This window comes from Lonchura striata, chromosome 9 (genome assembly GCF_046129695.1).
Source record: "Lonchura striata isolate bLonStr1 chromosome 9, bLonStr1.mat, whole genome shotgun sequence".
In the NCBI taxonomy this organism is placed as follows: Eukaryota; Metazoa; Chordata; class Aves; order Passeriformes; family Estrildidae; genus Lonchura; species Lonchura striata.
Window position 1 is genome coordinate 27,349,305 of NC_134611.1, and position 24,867 is coordinate 27,374,171.

At 39.0% G+C, this 24,867-nt stretch overlaps 1 protein-coding gene across 7 annotated transcripts in view; it reads left to right on the top strand.

Annotated features, from left to right (window-relative positions):
• The window catches only part of RC3H1 (ring finger and CCCH-type domains 1), a 59,353-nt gene that overhangs the window by 5,008 nt on the left and 29,478 nt on the right, over positions 1-24,867 (top strand). For 6 of the 7 annotated variants that reach the window (XM_021525078.2, XM_021525080.2, XM_021525082.2 and 3 more), the window contains exon 2: positions 17,982-18,347. In XM_021525078.2, coding sequence (XP_021380753.1) covers positions 18,117-18,347 — 231 coding nt within the window. In that variant the 5' untranslated portion in view covers positions 17,982-18,116. Of the gene's footprint in view, positions 1-11,156; positions 13,101-17,981; positions 18,348-24,867 lie in introns of those variants that run through there. The other variant, XM_021525079.3, reaches the window with a different exon arrangement.

The window sequence follows — 24,867 nt, forward strand, 5'->3', positions numbered from 1 at the left end:
ACTTTTGCTGTGCAGTGGAGGTTTTCAGAGACTTGCAACTAAATATTTTTGATAGACTGTCAGCCAGTGTTGATCCTCAACTCAAAATTAGGTGCTGTCTTTAGGGCAAAAGGAGTAAGGTACAGGGAAGGTATTACAAAGCTTATGAATTGAAATTCATGCCACAGAGGATGGTCTTAATTACCTGCTTGTTAATAAAACAAGTTCTGTGGAACACTCCCAGTGTTCAGTTGCATTTAACTTTCTCTTTGTTTTGTTTTTAGAGTGTTACTCAGAATGACTTGGCACTCTTCACTTCTTGTAGCAATTGTGCTTGAATTAGTAACTTCTCCATGTCTTACAACAGTCACTGTGTAATATAAATGACCTTGAAAAGTCACGGAAATAAAACTCTTACTGTTGATTTACTTTTCCTGTAAGTCATATACTTTCAGCTTGTTCTCCTTTAACCTCCATTCCTTTTGTTACAACTTTAGAATGGAAGTCCTTCAGGTGCTATTTGATGTTAGAACTATACCAACAAATGGAACTGTTAGGACTTCATTATCCAGCTGCTCACAGTACAGCAAGATAAAGTGTTTTGTCCTTTGGTTTTGTTTTTTTTTTTCAATTCTGTGCTAAGATGCAAGAACTAAAGGAAAGACCTTGAAATTAATTGAAAGCAAATTGTAAGCAACAGTAGAAAGTGAGTTTGATTAGCTTATGTGGTATTCCTGAATTGAAGCATGATGCATAGACATTATTTTATGACCATTAATAATTCTGGCAGTTATGCAGGCCTAACGATAATTAAACCTCATCTTTCTGGATATAAGCTGTTCTCTGGGAGGCTTAGAAAAAGTTTCCTGCTTTTATAAGTGAACACTATGCGAATGAAATCTTGAAAAATCTTCTTATAAGTCCAGTGAAGCAATCATCTCTGTTTGTGGGGTGTCACAATTTAAAATTCCTATTTGATTGTACAAAAATCAAGCTTGGGTTTTGTGCCACACGTTGAGGTGGTTTGAGGAGATAAGAAATAGCAACATGCTGTCCTGCTTTATAATCTATGTATGGAAGAAAGAGCAGGAATTGTGAAGCAAGCCTCAGCCTCCACCCTCTACAAATGAAAAATCTTCACAGCAGTGTATGATGTTGCATATGTATTTCTTGAGCTCTGCTAAGCAGGTGTTTGTTTAATGTAGCATCTGGGAAGTTGGTTCTAGATGTGTCTGAGGGGCTTCATCCCAAATCACTGGTCCCCTAATGTAAACAGAACTAATTAATTTGAACATTTAACATTTGAAAGGTCTTGATAAATAGCTGTTTGTCATAATGCAGAAATTATTGTATGGGTAGACAAAATGCAGAAAGTTTTGGAAGCTGGAAAATGGCTTGCTCTTATTTAGCAGCTCTGAAGGACAGTAATTCTTGGACTTGCTTGCTTTGAGGGGATGTGGATTTTGGATCAAAAATAGATGAGAACAGGGCAAAGTCTCATAAATTAGTAAAGCAATTGCAAAGGAAATACCACTCTCTGATGTACCTTTCCAGACTTGAAAAAACTTTTCTCTAAGGAGTCTTTATCTCTTTGCTTACTAAAATGCTCTGTTTTCTTTGTAGGAGTTTTTCTTCCTGGATACATGGTTATGTTTACCTCTTATCTTTAATGATCTCTGGTGTTCTCTATTTTTCTTCTAATTTTTTTTTCAATTAACTTAGTTCTAGTCTGAGCCACTCATCAATTGAGCCAGCTAATGCAGGTAACAGAGATGGTCTATTGCCTCTTAGGTTCATTGCTTTATAGTTCAGAGTTGCAGGATGGGTGGTTTGCAACCTGTGGTACTCTTTGTTCTTAGAATTTACTGAGGATTGTTGAAACATCACTGCTTCCTCTGGAACTGATGAGGTGTTAGGGAGCATTGTGACCACCTTGTTGTTGTAAATTTGAAAGGAGACATGGAGAAAGATAAAAATAAATTAGGCTAAACTGGCCTGATGAGATGGACTGGGTTAGTTAAACCAAAGACATTCAGGCTGTCCTTCCTGTTTTCTGAGTCATTCTGCCATTCAATTGTGTTCGGCCTCCTGTAGAAGTAATTGGAAAGCAAGCCTTTTTAGTGCTGCAAAAACCTATAGTCAATTTGAATTTTAGTCTTCTTTGTTTAAACCAGGCCTTATGGATAGAAGGTTCACACTGTAACTTCTTTGTAAGTGAATCATAACAGTGGAAAGAAAATGTTATTCAGGGCAGTGAGAATTGCTTAGACTTTGGTTGTTTGGAGTTGACCAGACTATTTAAAATGTAACTATTTGTTGCCAGCTATTGTCAGATTTTACTGAAGAGATGTGAGCCAGCAGGATTGTCTTCTGGATTTGCTAACCTGTGTGTGGATTGTTAGTTTCCTGTACTTGTGTGCTGTATTAAATCATGCTGGCTGAATATGCCTCTTTCGTGCTACCTTTTAGTGCTGCTTATCCGCTGTTTTGTAGTTTTTACAAAGCCATTTCTTGGTTTGAAGACATCTGACTTTGATTCCATCTAGTTTTGTCTCCTGAACATTTTCTTCCATTTTAAGGATGCATTTGTGTTAAGAATCTTCAGGGACATGAATAATTTCAGTGCACAGAAAATATGCTCAAAGTAAGGGTTGGCTGTGTTTGGAAACCCTCTAAATCATCCCATCTCTGTTTTTAGAAGAGCTTCCTTGTTGAGAACAGTATGAGAGTGGAGATATGTGGAATAACCAAGTTCTAACTTGTGCCAAAATGCATTGGGAAATGGAGCATTTCATTTTTCCCTTCAGTGATGCATTTTACTGGTGACCTGCCTGTAGGCATAAAAGTTCTGTTGGAGTTCAAGATACTTCTTATTTTTATTAAAATAATGAAGTGAATGGCTGTGCACAAAGCTCTCAAACACCTTAACCGGGAAGCAAAAAGGCATGGTTGGTTGCCAGTCAAAATAAATTCCTTAAGTTATACCAAATTTGCCTCTTTTCTCTAATTATTACTAGACTTAAGACTTATCTTCTCTCTGAGCAGTGTGATTTTTGCAGAATATATTCTTAGTGGGGGGAAACCTAGCAAAATTTTAATCTGTCCTTAATGCATTATGTTCTTTCTCATTTCTGTAGCATTTGCAAAAAGGAAAAAATAAAAATAGGATGGTATCAGCACTGGCAAGTAGCTTTCAATCTTTTTTTTTTTTTCCTTTTAGCATTAATTCCTTTACCAGGAGTATTGGAAATTCATCAGTTAAGGCAGAATAACACCTAAGTGTCAATGACTGCACTGTAGTTCATAGAAATGCAATATTTCCCTCCTGATTTTCTGTAAATGTGAGAATTTACATGACTTCAGTAACCAGAGATCTGTAGTAAGCTTTTCTGGTCACTCCTTTCTCAGTGGAACTTTTCTGTCAAATGCTTCTAACAAAATAGCACTCAGGGGTGGGGTGGGGATGTCTGTGGGTGTGTTTCTGGGGAGAATTCTCACAGCAGTTTTTATGAGAGTGCTCACAGCAGTTTTTATGTGAGTTTTTAGATCACTAGACCAGTTGAGAGCAGAACCTGAGCTCTGTCAATTGAAGCTTGGCCATGATGTGGGTGATTTCAGGACATACCAGGAAGAAAGGCTTCCACAGAAATCCTTGGTATTGGCATTTGAGGATGTGATGATGTGGCTGTCGCATCAGGCACTACAGGAGAGGAAAGGGGTGTGGAGTCAGGATTACTCACCAGGTATTAAAACAGTCACAGGTATATTTTAACTAAAATCTCAATTGGAAAAAAAAAAAAACCACCAACCTTCTACAGTGTCTTCCTGTGAGTAATACTGGTATTCATTCACCTGATAAATAAAAATGTGGCTTGTTCTTCCCCAGGAGAGGACAAAAGGGAGGAAAAAGCCCTTGCTTATTTACCAGTTTATATGATGATAATTGGGAGCCTTTAGGATGGGGAAGTGAGTGACAGCAATCCTTTCCTTCAAGCACATCTCATAATTCATTAATGTAATTTCAGAAACTTGGTGTAGCTTTTGAGAAGTAGGAATAGTCAGTGATGTTGATGTGACAAGCTGCTATGTGAGTTGTCATTACAGAATAAAAATGGACAGTAAGCCTATGGAAATCCAGTGACTTGAGTATGCTAATAAATACATTTAAATACTTTGTTCTTTTAAGGTTTTGCATGCTGAATAATTCCCAGTGCAGTTATGAGGAATACACTAGTGCTATTACAGCTTACCCATTTTTAGAATTTTCTCTTTTGAATTGTTTGTCATTAGGTTTTAGTGTACTGTCATTGCTTTTATTCCAAAAACAGCAAGTGGCAGAATACAGGAATATGTGTAAGGGAACTGCATGGGTGTTAAGAGAGTTTCAGTGCCTAGTTTTCCTTTCCTGTACCTTATTGTGTATTTGGATATCTGCTGTTAACAAGACTTACACAACACAAGTCAAAGGAAATTTAATTTATCAAGTTATGCAAATATTGGCTGTACATGACTGGCTTGTCATGGCTAGGACTGCAGCAACAGTGGTGCAGTGGGCAGCTGAGTTCTATTTTTAAGACTCTTAAAAATTTTCATTTTTAAAACTCTTAAAAATAGGAAATTTGAAAAATGGAATGATATGAGTTGTCTGTGTGTGCCATAACTGTAAAACACCAATCAGGTGTACTCTGTACTCTCAAGGTTCTGGAAAAAGTAGCACTGCAGTCAGGGTGTGTAAAGGTTCAAACACTTGTAGTCTTATGGCAGTCTGGGACAATGCCTATTAAAATCTCATGGTGGGCTGTCACTACTTCAAGGAGATGGTTAATGGAAATTAAATCACCCAAGTGAAGTACAGAGGTGCTTGATTTTGCAGCTATTGTTATTTTCTTTCTGAGTGTTTTTCAGTCTTATCTTAAGATACTAGACTAGGTAAGCCTTAGCTAGTCCAGTATCTTAGTTTTCCTTGGGTGAAGTCTAAATTTCTGTGAATAAAGTTCATTAGTGCAAGTTTACCCTTGCTTTTAAAAAATTAAGCTGGTTCAGCATGCTGTGGAGATTTGTGTACTTTTTAGTAACACAACTCTGGCAGTAGTTTGTGAGATAGTTTGTGAAATTGTATCCCATTTATATTTTATTTTATGTCCTTCTGGTTGCTGATACTGCAATATTATAGTTGTAATATGTTTTTAGAGATGAATATATCTTTGAAGACTGGGAATGAGAACTTCTTTGTGGAGTGCTCCATTTAGAATAAGTCTCTAGCAAAGTAAGCAGTAAGTAAGAGGACTTTCTTTTAAAAGACAACATTCCCTGTTTGGAGAACTTTTTACAGGTCATAAGCAGCAAAATTCATCAAGTTGGCACTGGATTTTTAGTACATTTCTCCCAGGATGATTGCATTTTACCTTCTTGATTGAATGATTTTTCAAGTTAGGTAACTTAAACCTTCTATAACTGGGGTTATAATTCAAAACCTCTTTGTAAGAGGATGTAGGATATTCTTTTTCCCAGTAGAATTGAGGCTTCTGCAAAAAATAAATAAACTTCTTACCCATTACTGATAGGAAGATCATTGAGATGTTGGGAGTTGGATTTTTTTTTTCTCTTACATGTGACTGTCTTTTGTTGTTTGCTCTATTAAAAAAAGAAATGTAAGGCAACAGCTTTCATTTTTGTGGTTAAGCTTGAAATGTTTAATGGAAACCCTGAGAATTGAGCTTTTCGTTACCACTCACTAGAACTGTGGGTAGTTTTGTCATGGGTTTGACACTGGCTAGAAGCCAGGTACCCACCTAAAAAAAAAACTATTCACTTTTTCTTCTCTGCTATAGTTGAGCAGAAGAGGGGGAAAGAACAACTAAAAGGCTTATAGGGTGAGATAAGGATTAGGAGAAAACACTCTTAAGGCAAAACAGGCTAAAAAATTAAAAGGTATAAAGAAAAGTCTATTAACGGAATTCAAAGAGGGTAATGAGTCCTAAATTAAACTTTGAGAATTCTTCCCCCCGCCCCAGCCCTTCTTCTCCTATAATTGACATCACAAGGAGACAAAACATGGGGTGTATAGTTAGTTTGTCCCTTAAAAAAAATCTTTTCTTCAGTTTGTTTGGGAAAAGGAGTCTCTTCTGTTATGCTGTGGGGTCCTTCCCATGGGAGACAGTCCTCTGTGAACTTTTCAAATGTGGTTCTGATTTTCATGAGAAGCGGTTGTGCCCAACCTGCTGCAATGTGACTCCTTCCCATAGGCAAAGCAGTCTTACCACAGCTGTTTTTTGTGGGCCATTTAGTTTGTGGGATGTAGTTTTTAAGGATGAGCTTTTCTAGTCTAAAAGCAAGGGTCCCCTATCTCTGGAAGCAAGGGTTCTCTCTGTTCAAGTTTCTCACTGGATTACGGCTTTCCAGCATCCTCACGCTCTGGTGCGAGTACCTTTTTTTTTCCATGGACTGTGGGTGAATTCTGCATCTTCCCCATGCACTTAATGAATTACAGGGAAGCTGTTGTATAACAATAACAGCATGGCTTGCAGAAGAATCTCAGTTCCTATGCTTGGATCACCTCCTCTGCCTCCCTCCTTTGCACCGACCTTAGCATTGCCATGTTGTTCTCCTCACATGTCTTCACCTTTTCCTTTTTTCTGACTCGGAAGAGAGTTGGTGTCCGTAAGTTCCTTTCTTCTCAAATTCTGTCAAGTGTAAAGTTGTTATAGAGTTTGACAGTGCTCAAAGTTTGGTTCTGTCCAGGGAATGCATTGGGAATTGCTCACCATGCCTCTTGCTGCTGGCCCCATGGTCCCTGCTGGCTGCTGGCTCCACTCAGCGCCTCTCCTCATGCAGGGCACGAGAAAGAAAAGCTGCTGCTGCTGCTTCTGCCCTTCTAATCCACAGCGTGGCTGGCTAAAAGCGGCTAAGCAAAGCAAGGTTCATTGCAAGCCATGCCAAAATGGCAGCGGTTGTGTGGCTGTGCCAATTCTGCCACATGCCCGGCCTCATGGTTTTGGCTGTGTGCTGCTGGTGGCACTGGGATGGTCCCCCCAGCAGCATGGCCCCAGTGTTTGCATTGGGAAGGGGTCTGGTGGCCCCCCTTGGAGAGGCAGAAGAGGAATTGAGTTCCCTTTTTTATTTTTAAATATGTAATCACAGAGGCATTGCTAACTTCCCTAATTGGGGCAGCTAGTATATCCATCATTGGAGCCTTTAGGGATTGGCTCTGCTGGACATAGTAGAAATTTCGAGGATCTTCTCTTTCAGAAGCAACCTCCATGGCTTCCTCCACCCCCACTAAAAGCCAGATTGTGTTAAACTAACACAACTTTTAATGATGCTGTCAAGCTGTAAAGAAAATATTCTATTTTTATAAATGTAGAAGGTGAGACTGACACAAAGGCTGCAAAATATTTAAGGGTAGGATTTTTTTCATGTAATTGAAGGTTGCCTGAAAAGTCTAATTCAAAAGGAGTACATTGCCCCTGGCTATTTTTGGCCTCTGGAACAGCTTTTTTTAGCAGTGCTACAAATTGAATCACCGGCTGCCAGTATCATTTAAAGCAAGTGAGGCTCAATTACATTCTGAGTCAGATGTACCTGAATTAACCTGCTTTTCAGCAACTGTTGTGTGACCTCTCCTGCTGCTACTTAAAGACTTTAAGCCCTGTGTGAATGGTAATTTAACACTGCCTAAAAGTCTTGAGCAGGCTCGTCAGTGCTGAATACTATTTGGATTTTTATATCAAATCTGTTAGAGGTGTGGAGAAAATCTTGTATAGTGTGTTGACTAGCTAATTTTTTATTTATGCAATTGTTAACAAGAGAGCTGAAATTTTCCAGGTTCAGTGCCATTTCTGCCACAGCTGCCTCTTGACCTTGGATGACTCCAGAGCTGTAGTGTAGATTAGGTTGTGTTGCGAAAACACAATTGCAGTCTCTGTCATGAAAACAGGTAGAATAAGATAACGAACATGAGTTTCACAGATGACTAATATTCCTGCTATTATTGCAAGTGAAGCCATTACAGGACTAAACAAAGAAGTATATCTGGTTCTGTTTGGTCCCTGTAAGCTATTTTTGTATCACCTATTGTAGCATTTACAATTGCTTCCTTATTTGCAGCTAGGTTCTAGGTGATGTGAGTTATGGACTGCTAGAGCATTCTCTGGACAGTACTTCACTCGGTGCTGCAACTGCAATGAGCTGAAAGGATGGCTTTGGCTGGATTTGCATGACTTGCACCATTAAGCATTGCTTAAATCTAGCATTGTTTTTGAAATTAAATAATTTTGGTGTGGATTTAATGTAAAGTAACAATTCCACAAATTATTGCTCATATTCTTTATTCTTTTTCACCTACTCTCATCATTCCAACCTGTTAGTTGGAATCCTTACTGTTAGGATTGCTGAAAAGCATTTAGGTAGCTAGTGAAAATTTAGTTAATACTTTGAAGATGGCTTCCATTAATTAAGAAATACATTAAAAGTCTGTGTTGCCCTGGTTTTGCCCAAATAAGCTGCTTATGAAACTGCACCAAAGAATTTGACAAGTCTACTGATGCTAAAAGTGTCTGCCTTGAAGTTCCTTCTTGTGCTGCCCACATTTTTTCCCTTGTTTCCAGGACTTCTTAACCATTTAACAGGTCTGGAGCATCTTTTGGAACCTTTTAGAAGCAAATGTGAGAAGGAAGAAAATTTGGTTTGGATAGGTTTAGGTCCTTAGCAGAGATGAAACATGGGCACAGAAAGTACTTTCTATAAAGTAGTTTAAACTTGCCCTGCTCTAAGCCTATGCTTGAAAATGCATTGGAAATGCTAAATAAGTAAAGTTTCAGTATCGGTCTTCCTTGACTGTAGAATGCAAATATGAGTCTGGATGCTTGGGTCCTCACAAGACTACGATGGTTAACTCATATCAGTTTTTTCAGAGATTACATTCTGTTGCTGATGTACTAAATCTCATTTGAAGTATCATGTTTGTGGGTAGTGGCTGTGATTTGCTCTTTGTTTACAGCTTGGGTATTTTCAGACAATCAGAGTGGATCAGGTTGGAAAGGACCACAGTGGGTCATTGGGTCCCACCTCCCTGCTCAAGCAGGGTTATCCCAGAGCACATGGCACAGGATTGTGTTCCGACAGGTCTGGAATACCTCCAAGTGAGAGACTCCACACCCTCTCTGGTCTCTGTTCCAGTGCTCAGTCACTGCACAGAAAAGAAGCTCTTTGTCATCTTCAGGTGGAGCTTCTTGGGCATCCATTCCTGCCCATGGTCTCTTCTTGTCCCATTGCTGGGTCCCAGGGAGCAGAGCCTGGTCCTTGCTCTGAGCCCTCCCTGCAGACAGGGACAGACAGGGATGAGGGCCCCTCTCACCTGGGTCTGCTCTTGAGGCTGAACAGCTGCAGGTCCCTCAAGAGAGCTGCTCCATGCCCTTCCTCATCTCCTCAGCCTCTGCTGGACCTGCTCCAGAAGCTCCAGGTCTCGCCTGTCCTGAGGGATCCAGACCTGGACACAGCGTTCCTGATGTGTCTCACTAGGCCTGAGCAAGTGGTAGGACCAGCCCTGGAAGAGCTGGGAATGCTCTTCCTAATGCATCCCAGAATACCATTGGCCTTCTTGGCCACAAGGGCACTTGTTTAATTAATGTTTAACAATTCTCTCGGCAGCTAGACTTGACTGATCTGGGAGAGAAAGAAGGAAAACCTGGATTATCTTCTCTTAGCAGCTCCTCAGGCTGCCTGCCTCAACTTTTTGGTGAAACTACAGTGTTGTGGTGGGCACAAAAGCATTTTGTTGTGCATGTTGTTTGTAAACGGACATATTTTCTGTGAAGCTAATGGTGCCATGTTCTTTCATCATAATGCAGAAATTATGACATGCTTGACTGAATAGGTGCATAAAGTAGAGGAGCTGATTTATTGAAGATTATATAGTTCAATAATTCTGTATCAAAATCTTTGAGAGAACAATGTAATGGATAGAAATACAATAAAGCTCAGAGGATGAAAAAAATATTCTTTGTCACTGTGAACTCCTGTTATGATAAAATATATGTGCCACAAAAATGATGGGCTCCATTGCCTTTTGAAATAACATCACAGTAGTCTAGAGATGGCTTTGTATGTAACACAGAAAAAAAGAGCCCTACTTGTGGGGGTCATGTTTAAAATGAACTCATACATTAAACAGGCAAGCAAGCAACTATATTGGTAGTTTTGTTTAAAAGTTCATTCTTTTTCACTGCTCTTGACTTTCTGCCTTTATTAAAAGATGTTTTTTTTTAATGTTTAAATGCAGTCTTCCAAAATTAATTGCTTTGAAGTTAAATAGAATAACTGAAGTTTTATTAGAGAGTAGTTATGAAACAGTAGTTATTATATGTTATTAATAGGAAGCTATTTGACATCTATTTTTAAAATGAGGGTGACATTTATTAAGTTACAAGAAAAGCCACTTCCCAATCAGAGAAATGAGAAGTAAGAAGAAAACACTATGAAGAAGTCCTGAGACTTAAGATTTCAGGTGGACACTGAAAATGTTTTCTGAATACCTGTGGAGTTCTTAATAAAATGGGATTTTACTTTTCCATTTTATGTTTTCAATAATAATGAAATAATAGCCTTTTATTGCCTATGCTGGGCAGTAGCATTTCTATTGATTTGACACTGCTCTTAAAGTATATTTCAGTATTTCCTTACTTTGGCACCTGGAATTTTTGTCATATGAGGTTTGGTTTTTTTAAGTCTGCCAGTCAGTTTGAAATAAATAGGACAGTGACAAGTGTAGTGCCAACACTTGGGCATAAGGGGAAGGAGATGGGGAGGAAGTTCAGACTATTGCTTCATTCTTGCCTCGTAAGTTTATCATATAAAAAAAAAACCAGTAATATTTTCACAGTACACTACAAAAAAAGAAAAATGTCTGGATTATTTTTTCCTTTTGGAGACAGAATTCTTACATAAGTTTGCTGGGGAGCAGGGGGTGGGGGATAATTATTAAAGGTTGTATTATAGGTTAGAGGGCTTTTTTGAACAGTTTTTGACCAGTATCTCCAGCCAGACTATAAGTCTGCCCTTCTGTCTCATTGTTTGATATTGCAGTTGTAATGTTATTGTAGCTGTCGTGTCGTTGACTTGAAAGCAGAACTAGAGCTGCTGAATTAAGTGGGAGAAAAACTGTTTCTGAGTGGGTGGCAAGCAGTACTTTATATCTTTTTCTTAGATTGTTTTTTTTAATACTTTCTTTTTCATTGAGTTGTGCTGGGTCTTCTCAATGATTCATGACTAAGGAAGGATAAAGGCATTGCAGTGACACCAAGATCTTCCCCTCTCCTTTCCTCAACTTTCCATTTTCATCTACCAGATGCCTGTAGTAGCAGTCAGGACATTATTCTTGCATGGAAAAGGATAGTGGTCTCCATGATCCAGAACATTATCACTTCAATTGCTTTCTCCTCCTCAAATCTAGTGCTTGGGGTTATTTTAGACAAGCTGTTTGTTGCCTTGTTTTAGTTAAAATGAGGTATTGGTTGTGTAATTACTGTCCACCCACATTCCTGCCCACCTGTGTTTATTAATAAAGATCTATGTTTAAACCTTCAGCCTGGACAACTCTGTAACCAGTCCAGCTGGAATATTTTAGGAAGGAATGAGAAAGAAAGAATAGTGACTTTTCTAGCTGACACTGAGAGGTAATATCTGTCTGTACCCTTGAATCTGAAGACTTCTACAAGCTTGTCTTTTTTATCTTTGCCATGACTTTTTTCAAACATATGTTTTCTCTGGATAAAGCAAAATACTAGCTTGCCTCCTTGACAGCAGGGTTGAGAGTTCTTGAGGATTAGACTCATGTAACCCAAGTCCCCATCCTGAAAACTACTGTGGATTTTTGAAGTGCCTTCTGCCTTTGTTCTATTAATCTGTTTGATTTCTCCTTCATTTTTTAAATACTGGTTTAATCATTGTGTTACTATTAGAGTTTTCATTAACAAATGCAAGAATTCGTAATTTGAAGTGAAAGAACATGTTGTAGAGCTGTTGTCTGCAATTAACTCCCTAGACTTTATCATGTATTGGTAGAAAAAATTTTCTAGGTGGTAGATAATAAAACCATTTTGCAATTTTGATATGTAGATAGATAATTTCCTCTTTTAAATAACCTTTTAAACGAGAAATTATGGAGCTGGTCGTGTATATCTTCCCTGAAAATTTATGATTTTATTCACGTGCAGGTTTTATATTTTGGAGGGCATGAGCAAGAACACTTAAATTTTGTCTACATATGTTGCCTTTTAGTGTTCATGACCCTAATGGTAGTCGGGTGAGAACAGAGGTCAAGTAAATGATATATCAGGTTTCATTCCATGTTTTTCCTGTTAAACACCATATAAATAACTTCATTCAACAGTTTGTTTTTTTTTTTCTGTAGGAAGACATGAGGTCTTGCCTCACAGGATGTTGGGAAGCTTAAATCATTATAAATTGCTTTCAGAGCTTCTGTTAGGGAGGTACTATGGTAGAGTTGTGATGTTGATATTTTGGCTTTCTTGTTTTCCTCGTGTTGTTACTAGGCAGGAAGCTTCAAATAAGGAATAACATTTTGTCCTTAACTGGCCCCATTTTCCTGAGGTACTTCACTGACTCTACCAAGTAAGAGATTTTTGCCAGAAATTGCATAAATTTCTCCCTTTGTTTTCATAGTCAAAAATTACTGAGGAGAAAAGAAAGTAGATCTTGAATCTGATTTAACTGAGCTTCGGTTACTTTGGGACACAGTTTTGATGATATTCATGATTTTATCTTTGCTTCTTTTTTTTGAAGAGCTTTATTACACAGCTACTTAAGCCAGCTAACGCTTTGAAGGAAGGGTTGGAATATGCATTACGAACAGACTTGCAGGTTTGGCTGTTGGGTGGGGATTTCTCTGTGGCTCCATGCTGTGGGCAGTGTTCGGGGCTGTGGGCTGTGTGCTGGCAGCACGCATGCGTGCAGCAGGAATGAGGAAGTCGGGCCCTTCTGCCTGCGGAGAGTTTACTGGGGAGTTTGAGAGAGCAAACAGGAAGGGGAAAAAGCCCTGAATCTGTCGGATATACTCTTCTGCCCTTATGGTATGTGTTGTTCATGGAGCTTCCCAGGCAGAGGTAAGAAGCTTTTTTCTTCTACCTTCTCTCCTCTGATCAGGTATGGACTTTCCCTCTCTAAAAATTTTCAGGGGTTTTTCTGTAGAACTGGTTATGGAAAACATAGCTAGTGTGATTTATCCTTTTCTGTGAACCATGAAGTTGGCGGTACAGGGTGTTGGTAAAAAAATAGATTACTTTTAGCTGGTCAGGGCTTCCCACAGGTTGTCAGGTTAGTTTTTCTCTAAAATTATATTCAGGACTATTAAAGCATTTCCTCAGGGAAAAGAAGAAATTTATTTAAGTGCCCTCAGAAATACTGTTTATTACAATGAGCACACTGGAGTAAAAAAAGGTTCTGTGAAACACCAGCAAAAATTTGTCTGTTTAGCACTAGACAAGAATGGAGAAGGTTCAGCTGCTGGCTAGAATTGTACTATGAGTATCTGGTAATCCTTATGAGTTAGGAATTGCTTTGGTGTTGTTTGTTTATTTAAATTCAGTTGTTGATTTGTTTTTAATTTCTAAGTATCAGAGGTTTTGAAGTAATTACTGTAGCACAGAACCAGTCTCACAGAAGAGAGAAGTGGTTACTTTTTCTCAGAAAAGTTACATTTTCTCAGAAAAGTGTAAGTTACTGTCCAGGAGTAAGAGTCTTTAGAAGAATTAATGAAATGGTGTTTTCTTTCTTAGAATAAATAATGATTATTCAGGAGTTCTATCTGCATGACCAGTTCAGTTGGCAAGCCTGAGTTTGTTTTGGCTCTGAGGAGCTGTTGTAATGTTAAGCTTAGCACTAAGTAGGCTTTACTTGTGTTCACTGGTAACTGCGACAGGAAGCTCCACTTGGTTTAGCTAGGAGCCATACTCGGCAAAAATAAAAGAGCTTCAGCTGAACCAAATTTTAGTTAAGGTGATAATGCTGTTTGAGTTAGGAAATGCTGTGGGAATACACAAAACCCAGGAGGGAGTAACGCTTTAAGGGCTGTATCTACTGAGTTGGCAGGAGCAGAGCCAAGGGTGCCCCTTAGGTATGCTGAGTCATCTGCTTAAACTGTGACATGACTTAGTGTGCACTGCTGCTGGGAGAGAGCAGTGCCAACTCGGTAGTGATGAAACAGCATGTGATGTGTCCATGCCAAGAGCATGCTGGGCCCAAATAACATGTTTGTGAGAGAATTTGGGGTGTGCTTGGAACCTGCACCAAAGGACTTCCTCAGAGAATGCACTTAATTCAAACTGAAAGCAGAGGAGCTTCCTGTGTGCCATGGTGTGTGAAACTTGATGCCAGTGGATGTTGGTACAGACTGTTGTGTTTCACAAGCATCTTCTTGTCAAGAGTTGAATCTGCAAAGGATGTGGAAGACTCTGGTTGCCACAGACATAACACAGGTTGGACATGAGGCTGTGTCAGCCTCTGCATTGCAGTCCAGCAGAGTAAGGATGGAGTGGTTGTTCCAGTGCTTTATGGAATAATCATGTCTGTCTCTAAAGCACTGGCAGGGTCCCAAAGGAGACAGGTCACCTATCTGATTACAGCATGGCATTTCCAGTCTGGGTTGAAGAATGGAATTTCAAGGATTTTTTGGGGGCTGGGAGGCCCAGAAGAGGGGAGAATTTTTTCTAGGTGAAAACAGGAGGATGAGACTTGCATACAGGTACTTTATATTTTCAAACTCAGAAATAAGAAAATCAGTCTGTCTCTGGTTTCAGTATAGGATTCAAGGTCTGCCTTGGGGCATCTTCATTCCTAATGACATATTTTTGTCTTCCAGTTTATGTACTGTGGATGTGTCTTTTTAGTTTTTTGCTTTCTTGGGTTTTGACATATCAATTTCTTTAATCATGCACCAAGAATTGTGTTTGGATGTGCATTTTACAGTGTTAGAAGATATTGAGTGTGAAATTCTAGTGAATTGAGCATGGGTTAAAAATGTAATATTATGGGGAGGCGGGCTATTTAAAGTTATGTCTTTGGTAAATTTTTGCATTCTTTATGATTTGCTTACCTCTGGTATAATGCTGAATATAAACATTTGTTTTTAAAAGCATTATACTATAAAAATGAATATACTTTTCCTACTGTATATGTTCAAAGAAGTGTTCTCTTTCTGTAGTACTGATGATTCCAATAACAGTGATAGTGAAACGGTCTTATTTCCACTGTTTTGTTGCCATTTGTCTTGTCTCCTGTTGAACGTAGGTAGCTCTTTGAAGTTAGAGACTGTTTTTTCCAGTTATTTCTAAGGTCATAGTGAGTCACAAATCTTGGTACAAAGCACGGGTATCTTCAGCAACTTCACATCTCTACATCTTTGTGCGTAGAAGAGATTTACATTATATCTCCGTGCTTGGCTCTGCTCCCTGGTCCGAAGGCTGAGGATCTGGTGGGAAAACAGAACCATATATGTGGAAAGCTGTGGCACCAGCAGTACTTGGTTTGGTGCATGTGGCTTGTGAATCTTTGGTCTCTGTGATGCCATTCCTGTCTTGTGTGGGATCAGAGGAATTTCCACAGTTTTGTGCTGATCTGCTGTGGAGATTCATTAGAAGCACAAGAACCCTGTTGTTCCAGCAGCTATTCTTTTCTGTGAGGTAAAGGTTGGCTGCATCATGCCGATTAGCCATCTGTTGGAGCAGCTAGACTGTGCTGAAATAATGACTTTCTGAGATTTCTGTATAATATACAGCTGTATATTATATTGTCAGTGGCCTTCTTTGGCATTTAGGCACACAGGACACAACCTCAGACACTGCAGAGTCTCTGAGAGCTGTGCTTATGTATAAGCTTTGCTTCCCTTATTCCCCAGCCTTTGGAGACCTGTCTTGACACGGGATCATGGATGCCACTAATTAGCTCCTTCATCTCAAGACTCACCAAACTTCTCTTTCAACTGTTGAATTTGTAAATAATATGACCTGTTTCATTATGCCAGAGGTACAGGTAGCAACCACATGGCTCTGTTTACTGGGTTTTTTTAAATTAGTTTGCTAACATTAAAGTTGCATTTAACTCCTTTCTTCCAGTTCACAGCTTGGGATAGTGGCCTCTCCATGTTCACATCTATTTTCTAGACTTGATGATACAACTTCATGTTAGCTTCTGGTTTTAAGTCTCCTCAGTTAGTAGAAAACTTATTTTCCTGAATTGTTGGCTAATAATGTTTTAAATAGACTGCTCAGTTTGTTTCTGAATTGCAGAAGAATCTGAGAAATTGTTGCTAGATATTCTAATAGCAGTGTGGCCAAAAGCAAGAACTATGATTCAGCTCTTAAATTTTGATCCCCAAAGGACATTTCATAGCACAGCCATACATATAGTAGGTTTACCAAGCTGTGTACTGCTCTTTGCAGGAGGATTTCTGTGAAGTTTCTGGGTAATTTCTGTTGTAGATTTGGTTTACAAAGAATAGTTCTACATTGAATGTTCAGTTTATAAGAGGGCAGGTAGCCAGGGAAGGCTTGGAAATAAATTTGTTGAATGGTTTAGGATATCATCTCTCGGTGTAGTAACCTAAAAGTATAGAAGATTTCATTTGGGTTGTGGTGATACATTAGTGACGAGAGTGATTTGACCCTATGCTGACAAGATGGAAGAAAATGGCAGATTTGCCATTAAAGAGGGATTTTGGAAGGGATAGCCCTGAACAACCTTGACATCTTGTGCAATGCTCTGGTGGTAGGGTTAACCACATATGGTGCCTCTTCCTTGTGCCACTCTGCCTGGAAAATACTGAATTTTTTTTATTGATTCCTTATTGGCTGGGAGCCAGAGACTGTGTGACATTGTATATCATTTTTTTAAGAGAGAAATGGTTATTTTTTCCCTATAAGCATAAAGGATCCTGAGTTGGGAGTGACTTAGAGGGATCATCATAGTACAACTCTTTTTCATTACCTTTAGAGCTAAGGCTGGGTGTTTGATGAAACTCAGCTAAAAGCTTAACTAGTAACACTTCATTGGCAAAGTAATGGTAACTGTGAACAACATTGCACTAAATTCTGAAAAAAATAAGCCTTTTTTCTCCCCAGAAAAAAATGGCAGAGGCTTTTTCAGAGTCTTTATTTTAGCATGAGAAATTTTTTTCTGTTTTAAAATGTATTGACTCTGAATTGCACAGGTCCTGATATAAAGTTTATCTCTGTCATTAGAATTTAGATTTTAATTGCAAATATTTTTTAAGATTAAGATTTGATAAAAAGTTGCTCTTTTTCTTATGGAATAACTTCCTGTCAGAACAGACACTAGCAAGTAAGTGTGTAGTCCTTGGTTTGAAACTGAAGCCGCTGGTGTGTGGGAAAGAGAAACTAATACATATGGGTGGTTGGGGTGATATTTTTCTTGTCAGTTTGCTGCTTGATTTAGAAAAATTGGTTATGAATCGGTGACTTGCACTTTTTTTTTTTTTTTTCCTTCAAATTCCACTGGGGAAAGCCCTCGAGGCTTGGGCAGTCATTGTGTGCCAATCCAGAGCCCACTGGACTCTGGTTGCTTGTGACAGAGGCTTTGGATGAAGCCTTGTCTAAGCAAAATTATTTAAATATTCTATTATTTTGTAAAATAGATATTGTATGAAGGTGGATTAGTGGAATTGTCTTTTTTATTCACAATTGATGTCAATTTGCTCATTCATAAAGAGAGAACATAAAAATGAAGAGCAAATTAGTCTTACAGCTTCAATGTGATAGTTATCTTCCTTGATTTATTTGAAACTGTATAACTGCAGAAATGGTTGACACTGGCTTTTCCAGAGCCAGAGAGTAGCTGGAATTAAACAAGTTGTGACTCAGTCCTGTATTTAATTCAGCTACACCTCAAGGAGTGGTACTTCCCTAGCACAAAGGAGCTCACGTGCCTTTTCTAGTACAGAATGCTAACTCTGTGTTTCTGTTTTCTTCTAGGTTATGTTTCACACTATGTGCAGACTGTCTGTACTTACAGAAGATATTTAAAACCAAACAGACTTTTTTGCAAAATTTTGATTCCAGTGGAATCTGTGCTTTAGATTTTTGTCTTGTCAATTAACTCTTGAAGCAATGCCTGTACAAGCTCCACAATGGACGGATTTTCTCTCCTGCCCGATTTGCACACAGACTTTCGACGAAACGATCCGGAAGCCAATCAGCTTGGGCTGTGGCCACACTGTCTGCAAGATGTGCCTCAACAAGCTCCACCGTAAGGCATGTCCCTTTGACCAGACCACTATCAACACAGACATTGAACTCCTTCCTGTGAACTCAGCCTTGCTGCAACTTGTGGGTGCTCAGGTATCCCTGCTTTTTTTTTTTTTTTTTTTTTTTTTTTTTTTTTTTAAATCCGTTTCAGTATTTTCCTTCTTTTGGGAGGACAAGTCAGGATTAATAAAGAGTATGATGTTGTCTTAATGATGTGAAGAGAAGGCATCCACTTTTTTGTAGATGTCTACAAGAAGCAGTAAAGGTGCCTGGATCAGTAGTTTAAATCTTTATTTTGCTGGTGGCTATGAGTTTTGTTATGTCTGATTCTGTGGGCTGTCATCAGAATGGGTTTGTTGTGTTCCCTTCCTTCTTTCTTCTTTGGCTCTTACCTAGCCATGCTCTGCCAAAAGGATGTTCTGGATCAGTGAGCTTATTTTGTGGGAAGACATTTTTCTGTGGTAGGTTATGTGCTTTACTATATTCACCCTGTGAGACCTGTGTTTGGTTGTCCCAAAAGCAGGAGGGAACAAGGATGCAGGATGTGACGATGTGGGACAGATCTCTCTGGTAGCAGCCTTTATACAGCCTTAATTGAAACTGTGCAATGGGAATACAACTTCCTGAGATGACATGTTACTCTAAATCCATATTGGTGCGGGAGGGGGGAAGCCTGCTTGAGACTCCCTTTTTTGCTGGAATAGGTACTGGTGAGGTCAGTTGAGGTGGTGATATGAGGGGGATGAGTGGCACTGGAGCTGACAACAGCCCCAGGAAAGGGCAGGGATGTGTGGAAAGCAGGATCACCCTGTTCAGTTACAGCACAGACTTAAAGTGGCAAAATCTTGTCAATATTAGGTCTCAGGTAGCTCCCTGTGACCCATGCCTTCCAAGGCTTGTGGACAGGATTGTGGTTTTAGCAGAGGAGGGATAATCCTGTCTAATTTATGGGTGAAGAATGAAAATGTAGATGGGATCAGTTAGCATTAAAGGGATTACTGCTTTATTTTGTACTGCTCCAATATCTGGGATAAGTGAAATTAAACACAGAAGAAATTTCAATGAGATCCATGTTTTTGGGAAAAGGAAAGAATTGTGGAAGATCTATAAAAGGTGTGGAGGAAAGAGAGATGCTCTTGTGTTGCTTTTTATTAGGTACTGTGACTTACAGGTCCAGGTGTGCTTTTGCCACTTTTTAGTTTATCAAGTAATATGGCTAATTTGTTGTTTTTCTTTTGTGGTGTATGGCATAGAGGTTATTTCAGAAGCTCAAAATCAAATGGTGTTTCTAGCTGTGCTAAGTGACTCATCCTGCTCTGCAGGAGGAAGCAGAGAGATTATTGTACACTCCCATTCCTGTGATATGCTGCCATCTTTGAAGAGCTTCCAAGCAGTATGAAATCTATGGGTGATATAATTAAAAAAAGTTACAGTTCTCTTTCTCTCTGCAGTTTCTTGAATATTTCCAGTTGCATCTGAATGTCCACATTTGTGATAAATGTCTTTCCCTTGCACTTTTTGGTTTTTTATGTGCCATAAGCTTCTCATAAAGCTTTTTTATGCTAAGCTTTATGAGAAGCTGTATAATAGCTTCAATTTGACCTCTGCCAGAATTTAAATTTTTATAAAAACAAGATTCTGTGGAATGAGATGGAAATCCACCCTGCTCTGTATACATAACTGAGTGGTTTTTCCTAGTTCTACTAGTTAGCTACCCAGAGTTTCCTTATTATCTATATGTATGAGGTATGAAGGAAGGTTTTATAGTATAGTGTTTGTCATGAGAGCACTCTGAACTTTAGGTTCTGACTTTGCACTGATTACATCATTTTGTGCTCCCTTTTTATCTGAAAATTTTGTGGGATGAAGATTCACAGGATCTTGTTTCATCATGACCTTAATGTAACAATAACTGTGGATCCTAGCTGGGTATTTATTACTGACAGACTTTCCCCGTAAGAGACATTTGAACCACCTTCCCTGCCAGCTCCTAATTTCAAATGAACACGTGAATTAAATCAGTGTTCAGTATAACTTGCTCTCCTTTCTCTTCCCTTTCCTGTCCTGGCAGCTGTTGCAGTGTTTACCAGAGACTGGATTACTAGAAAATGAAAACAACTACTTTCCTGTGAAGGACAGAGAAACAATTACCATTTTAAAAAATGTTTTTACAGAAAAAGGCTTGCTTAAGGAAAAAAATTTTAAAAAGGTACTTTTGAGAAACTAGTGATTTTGAACTGTCCTACTAAGAGAGTGCACTCTTCTGCTATTTCAGCAAAAATTATTTGTGAGCAGCAATCCAGCTTTCAAAGTATGAGTAGTGTCAACTCCAGTTGAATCTACTTTCATTTGTTTTTCCACATCTGAATTTAGTTTCAGGAGCATGTATGTGTCATTAGTGTCCCTTAATCTCCAACAAACCTCTGTACACCTTAACCTGAGTTCATAGAGACCTGTAATAGTTTATTTGTAAATGCTAATTCCAAAAAAAAAAAATTTCATTTTGGAAGGAAATACAGTAAAGCCCAACTGAAGCTTCTATCTATGAGGGGGAAGAACAGTTTGTTCTTTTCCCTTTGGAGTGACTTCTGAGGAATTCACACATTTCTACTTGTTAAGTGCTTTTTTGCTGGAGGTGGAGGAAGAGACCAAGCAGTTTAAAGAAACAAATCTATTCTGCTGTGACTGGCAGCAGTGACAGGATTCCAGGGCAAGTTACTTTGGCTTTTGCACAAGTACGGCAAGTGAAATAAGCAGGACTGTCCTTCTGAGGAAAACATACTGGATTTGTCACACAGTCACCCAGGAAGGCAGTAATGTATTTCTCTGACAGTAACATATTCTCTGGATAGAATTTGTCTCTCTAACAGTGAAAAGAGTTGGTTTCTTACTTGATTTAAACTGTTTCTCAGTTTTTCCCTCTCCCCACCCCTTTCTGAAATGAAACCCATTGCCCAGTTTAGAGCTACCCTTTGTGTGAAAATTAACTGTTGCAGATTCAGATTTTTACCTGCTCCCCTGCAGCATGGTACACATTGACACTGGTTACAGGGGCTGTTCTGGAAGGCAATGGTCATAGAATCACAGAATGGCTTGGGTTGGGAGGGACCTTTAGAGCCATCTCATTCCAGCCCTGTGCTGTGGGCAGGGACACCTTCCACTAGACCAGCTTGCTCCAAGCCCTATCCAGCCTGCAGGAATGGAATATCCACAGCCTCCCTGCTTAGCTAGTTCAGACCATGTCTAGATAAGTTTTGCTAAATAAAATGAGGGGAGCAGAGGGATCATAAGGTGACAATGAGAGTTACTATTCTTGCAAAAGCTGGGCATAGCTGAGTAGCTGAGCAGGAGCTGTGAAGGAAGAGAGACACAATGGCCTTGGACACAAATCAGCAAGGCACTCATAGGATGCCTTGCTTCTTAGACTTCCTGGGTAAAGGAATCGCTTACGTTTGTTTTTGTGGGAAAAAGGTTTTGAAATTTAGCTATTCAAGCATCCACATATTACTCACTATATGTAACTATTTTAAGCATTCACCTGTCCAGTGGTTTGAAGGTACCTAATCATGAATCTGTCATCTAAGCTCTTCCCTTGTGTTTTTTTTTTTTACTGTGAAACAGCAGCGTGCACATTCCAAATAGGTGATGAAGAATGGCAGAAATGCCTGTGGTGCTTTAATTTTGGAATAATCTCCTGCTGGGCATGACAAACAATTCTAGACATTGGAATTGTACGTGATGAGAGACTGGGTGATCTTAATTTACTGCCCTTTCGAAAGGGGAAGGTTGAAAGTGCAGAGCTATTAGAGGCATGTTTGATAATTTTTTATTTTACCTTTTGATGAAATAAAGTGGCACAAAAGAGGAATTATCTGTGAAAAAATTGTCTTTAATGTAAACTTTTGAGGAACTAAAGATGGTAGGCTTTTGGTTTTGTTTGGTTTCTCTTGGCAGGAAGCAAATCATTCATTTGCAGGGAGGGGGAGGGAAATATTGCTAGAAACAGTTTTCAAACCATTCAAAAAGGAGTTTGGTCTGTTTAACATGTTCTCATTCTGTGCAATTAGATGTCTAATGGTAATTACTGACAACTTAATCTGACTGACTTCATCAAATTACACTTAAATCACCAATTCAAAATCACTGCCTGGTATGAGATGATGCTTTAGCATTCTTTTCCAGTCCCCTTCCTTATGCTGTCATAACCTGTCTGTTCCCACAGCCACAAGCCATGCTGATGGGTAACATTCCATTGCCAGGATACTTGCAGTCACTGCAAAAGCAGATACATGTGAAACCCTCACAGATTTAAAGCAATTAAACATCTGAGATAATTTTTTCTGTATTGCTCTCATCCCCTTTGGGAGGTGTTGATTACATGATGTGAATATATTTGCAGTGGAAACTGTCATAAGGGTGTGATGTCTGAGAGAACGGAATATGGAGTGAGTGTGAAAATAATGAGTTCACTCTGTGGGGCATCTATTCTGAGGCTTCTGAGAGGCGTTGTAAACAGCAGTGACCATAGGGTCATGTATGCTATTAAAAGGATATTTTGGGAAGGGGAAGTGAAAATGCTTTAGAGTTTAATTATTTCTCAGTTGTCCCTCAGCTGTTCCATGATGGAGCCAAAGTCATTGTCACATTTCCTGTCATATATATGAATTATGTCTTCAGGATTTTTCTTTTGGTAGATGCTATTCTTGCAGTTATACTAACCCTAAAGTATTAACTCTTAGAAGTGCATAGAATAGAACCAGCAAAAGGAAAATTACTTGTAAATTTTATTGTGAGGTGCACTGCATGAATGAAGTATGTGTGCATGAGAACTAAATTCTCTTCTGAACACTCCTGAAAACCACAGAAAAAAACATGCTGTTTTACTCTTCAGTACTACGCTTACTCCGGCTTCAGATAATAGTTTAATCTCTTTTGGGCTCATTTTGCAAACAGTACAGTTGTACAAGCATTTAGATTTTTACATTGAAGCTTCCCTTCAAAAGAGAAGGAGTGGAAACAATATGCAGATAGTGTTTGAATAGCTTCATTAGCTCTTGGAAGTTTTTCCCTGCCAGCTTTTCCGTGGGGGAGGGGGAAGCTTTCTGTTAGTTGCTAGACAGTCCTTGTGTCTCACTGGTGGAGTTGTGCTGTGTCTGGCATTCCAAACCACTGCTTTGAATGTGTTCTAAACCCACTTCAATTCAGGGTCGAAATCCAGGGCTGAACATGGCTTCCTGTCCCACGTCTGTTCCGAGCCCCCTTTGTCTGCCAGGGGTTGTGACTCTGTCACTGCTCTGGGTTGTCAGTGGTGCTAGATGGAATGCTTGCAGGAGCAAGTAGGAATTTGTACTATATGATATATATTTTTTGTACCATATGGTATATATGACTGCAGTAAATAGGGCAGAGATTGTGCAGTGTGTAGACACATATGCTTCAGATGTGTCATTTGCTCAATAAGCCAGTTCTGCTATGTCACTTCCCTGGCAGAAGCAGACTGCTAAAATGGCAGTGCCTTTGAAAGCGTGGCATGGAATATTCTGTTAAGGTGCAGGCAAATATTGCAGGAGTTAATAATTGTTTCCTAAATCCCAAGAAGCCACTCAAGATAAGGCTGTTGTGACTATTTACAGCTGACCACTCTAACATGCAGAGTTGCAAAATCTCCTTATGCTGAAAATATTCTTGCTTACAGATAGAAAAACTCCTCAAACCCAAAGACCAAAATACCCTAAACAAATGCTGGCCCAAAATTAAAGCCAAAACCCCACAAAACATTACAAGTTAACTTCCATCCATTGTAAGTATTGAGGCTAACCTTGTGTTGGTGTGATTGAACTTGGGTTTTTCTCTTTAGTAGGCTTGGAAACCTAGATCAGACACACTCTATCTTGTTTGTGTCAGTGTACGATGATACTATGTTAATTCCAGCTGATATGTTGCATTTTGAGGCTTTTCTTTGTTACCTACTTGAAAAGTAAGATAGTAACTTTTTATTTTACCGGTCAAATGAGAAACTTAGCACGGTGACATGGTTTTCTAAGAAGAAATATGACCATATGGTTGAAGCATTGCTTTTTATTAAAATTGATATAAAAGCTGTTCACATTGGTGATGGCAACCATATACATGTGTGTATGTATATTTTATATATATTTGCTGCTTTTATTTGGTGCCACCATCATAATACTGCTCTTGCCATGGCTGGATTACACATGAAGGTAGGCGGGTTTGTATCTGTATTTAACTGAAGCATTAAAGGCTTTTGCTTTTAGATTGAAGGCCTTTGTTGGTCCCTGTAAGCAGCTATGTGGGATTAGCATGCTGTTATTGCCAATGGGATGGGGATTGACTTGGAAATAGAAGTCTGAGATCCATTTGCACTTTGACAGCAAACAAAAAAGTGCTTGTGTTTAGTCTTCTGAAGAATTCCAATTCTCTGTACTATCATATTGGGTTGATTGCTGAACAGTGATGTTGAGAAATGTTAGTACAGTGCTATACTGTACCCTCAAATTTGATGAAAGCTTTAAGAATTTTCCAAGAGGAAAGTAGAACCAAAATTATAACTTGGAAAAATCCTGATTTCTGGTGAATGTCTAGAAGAAATAAT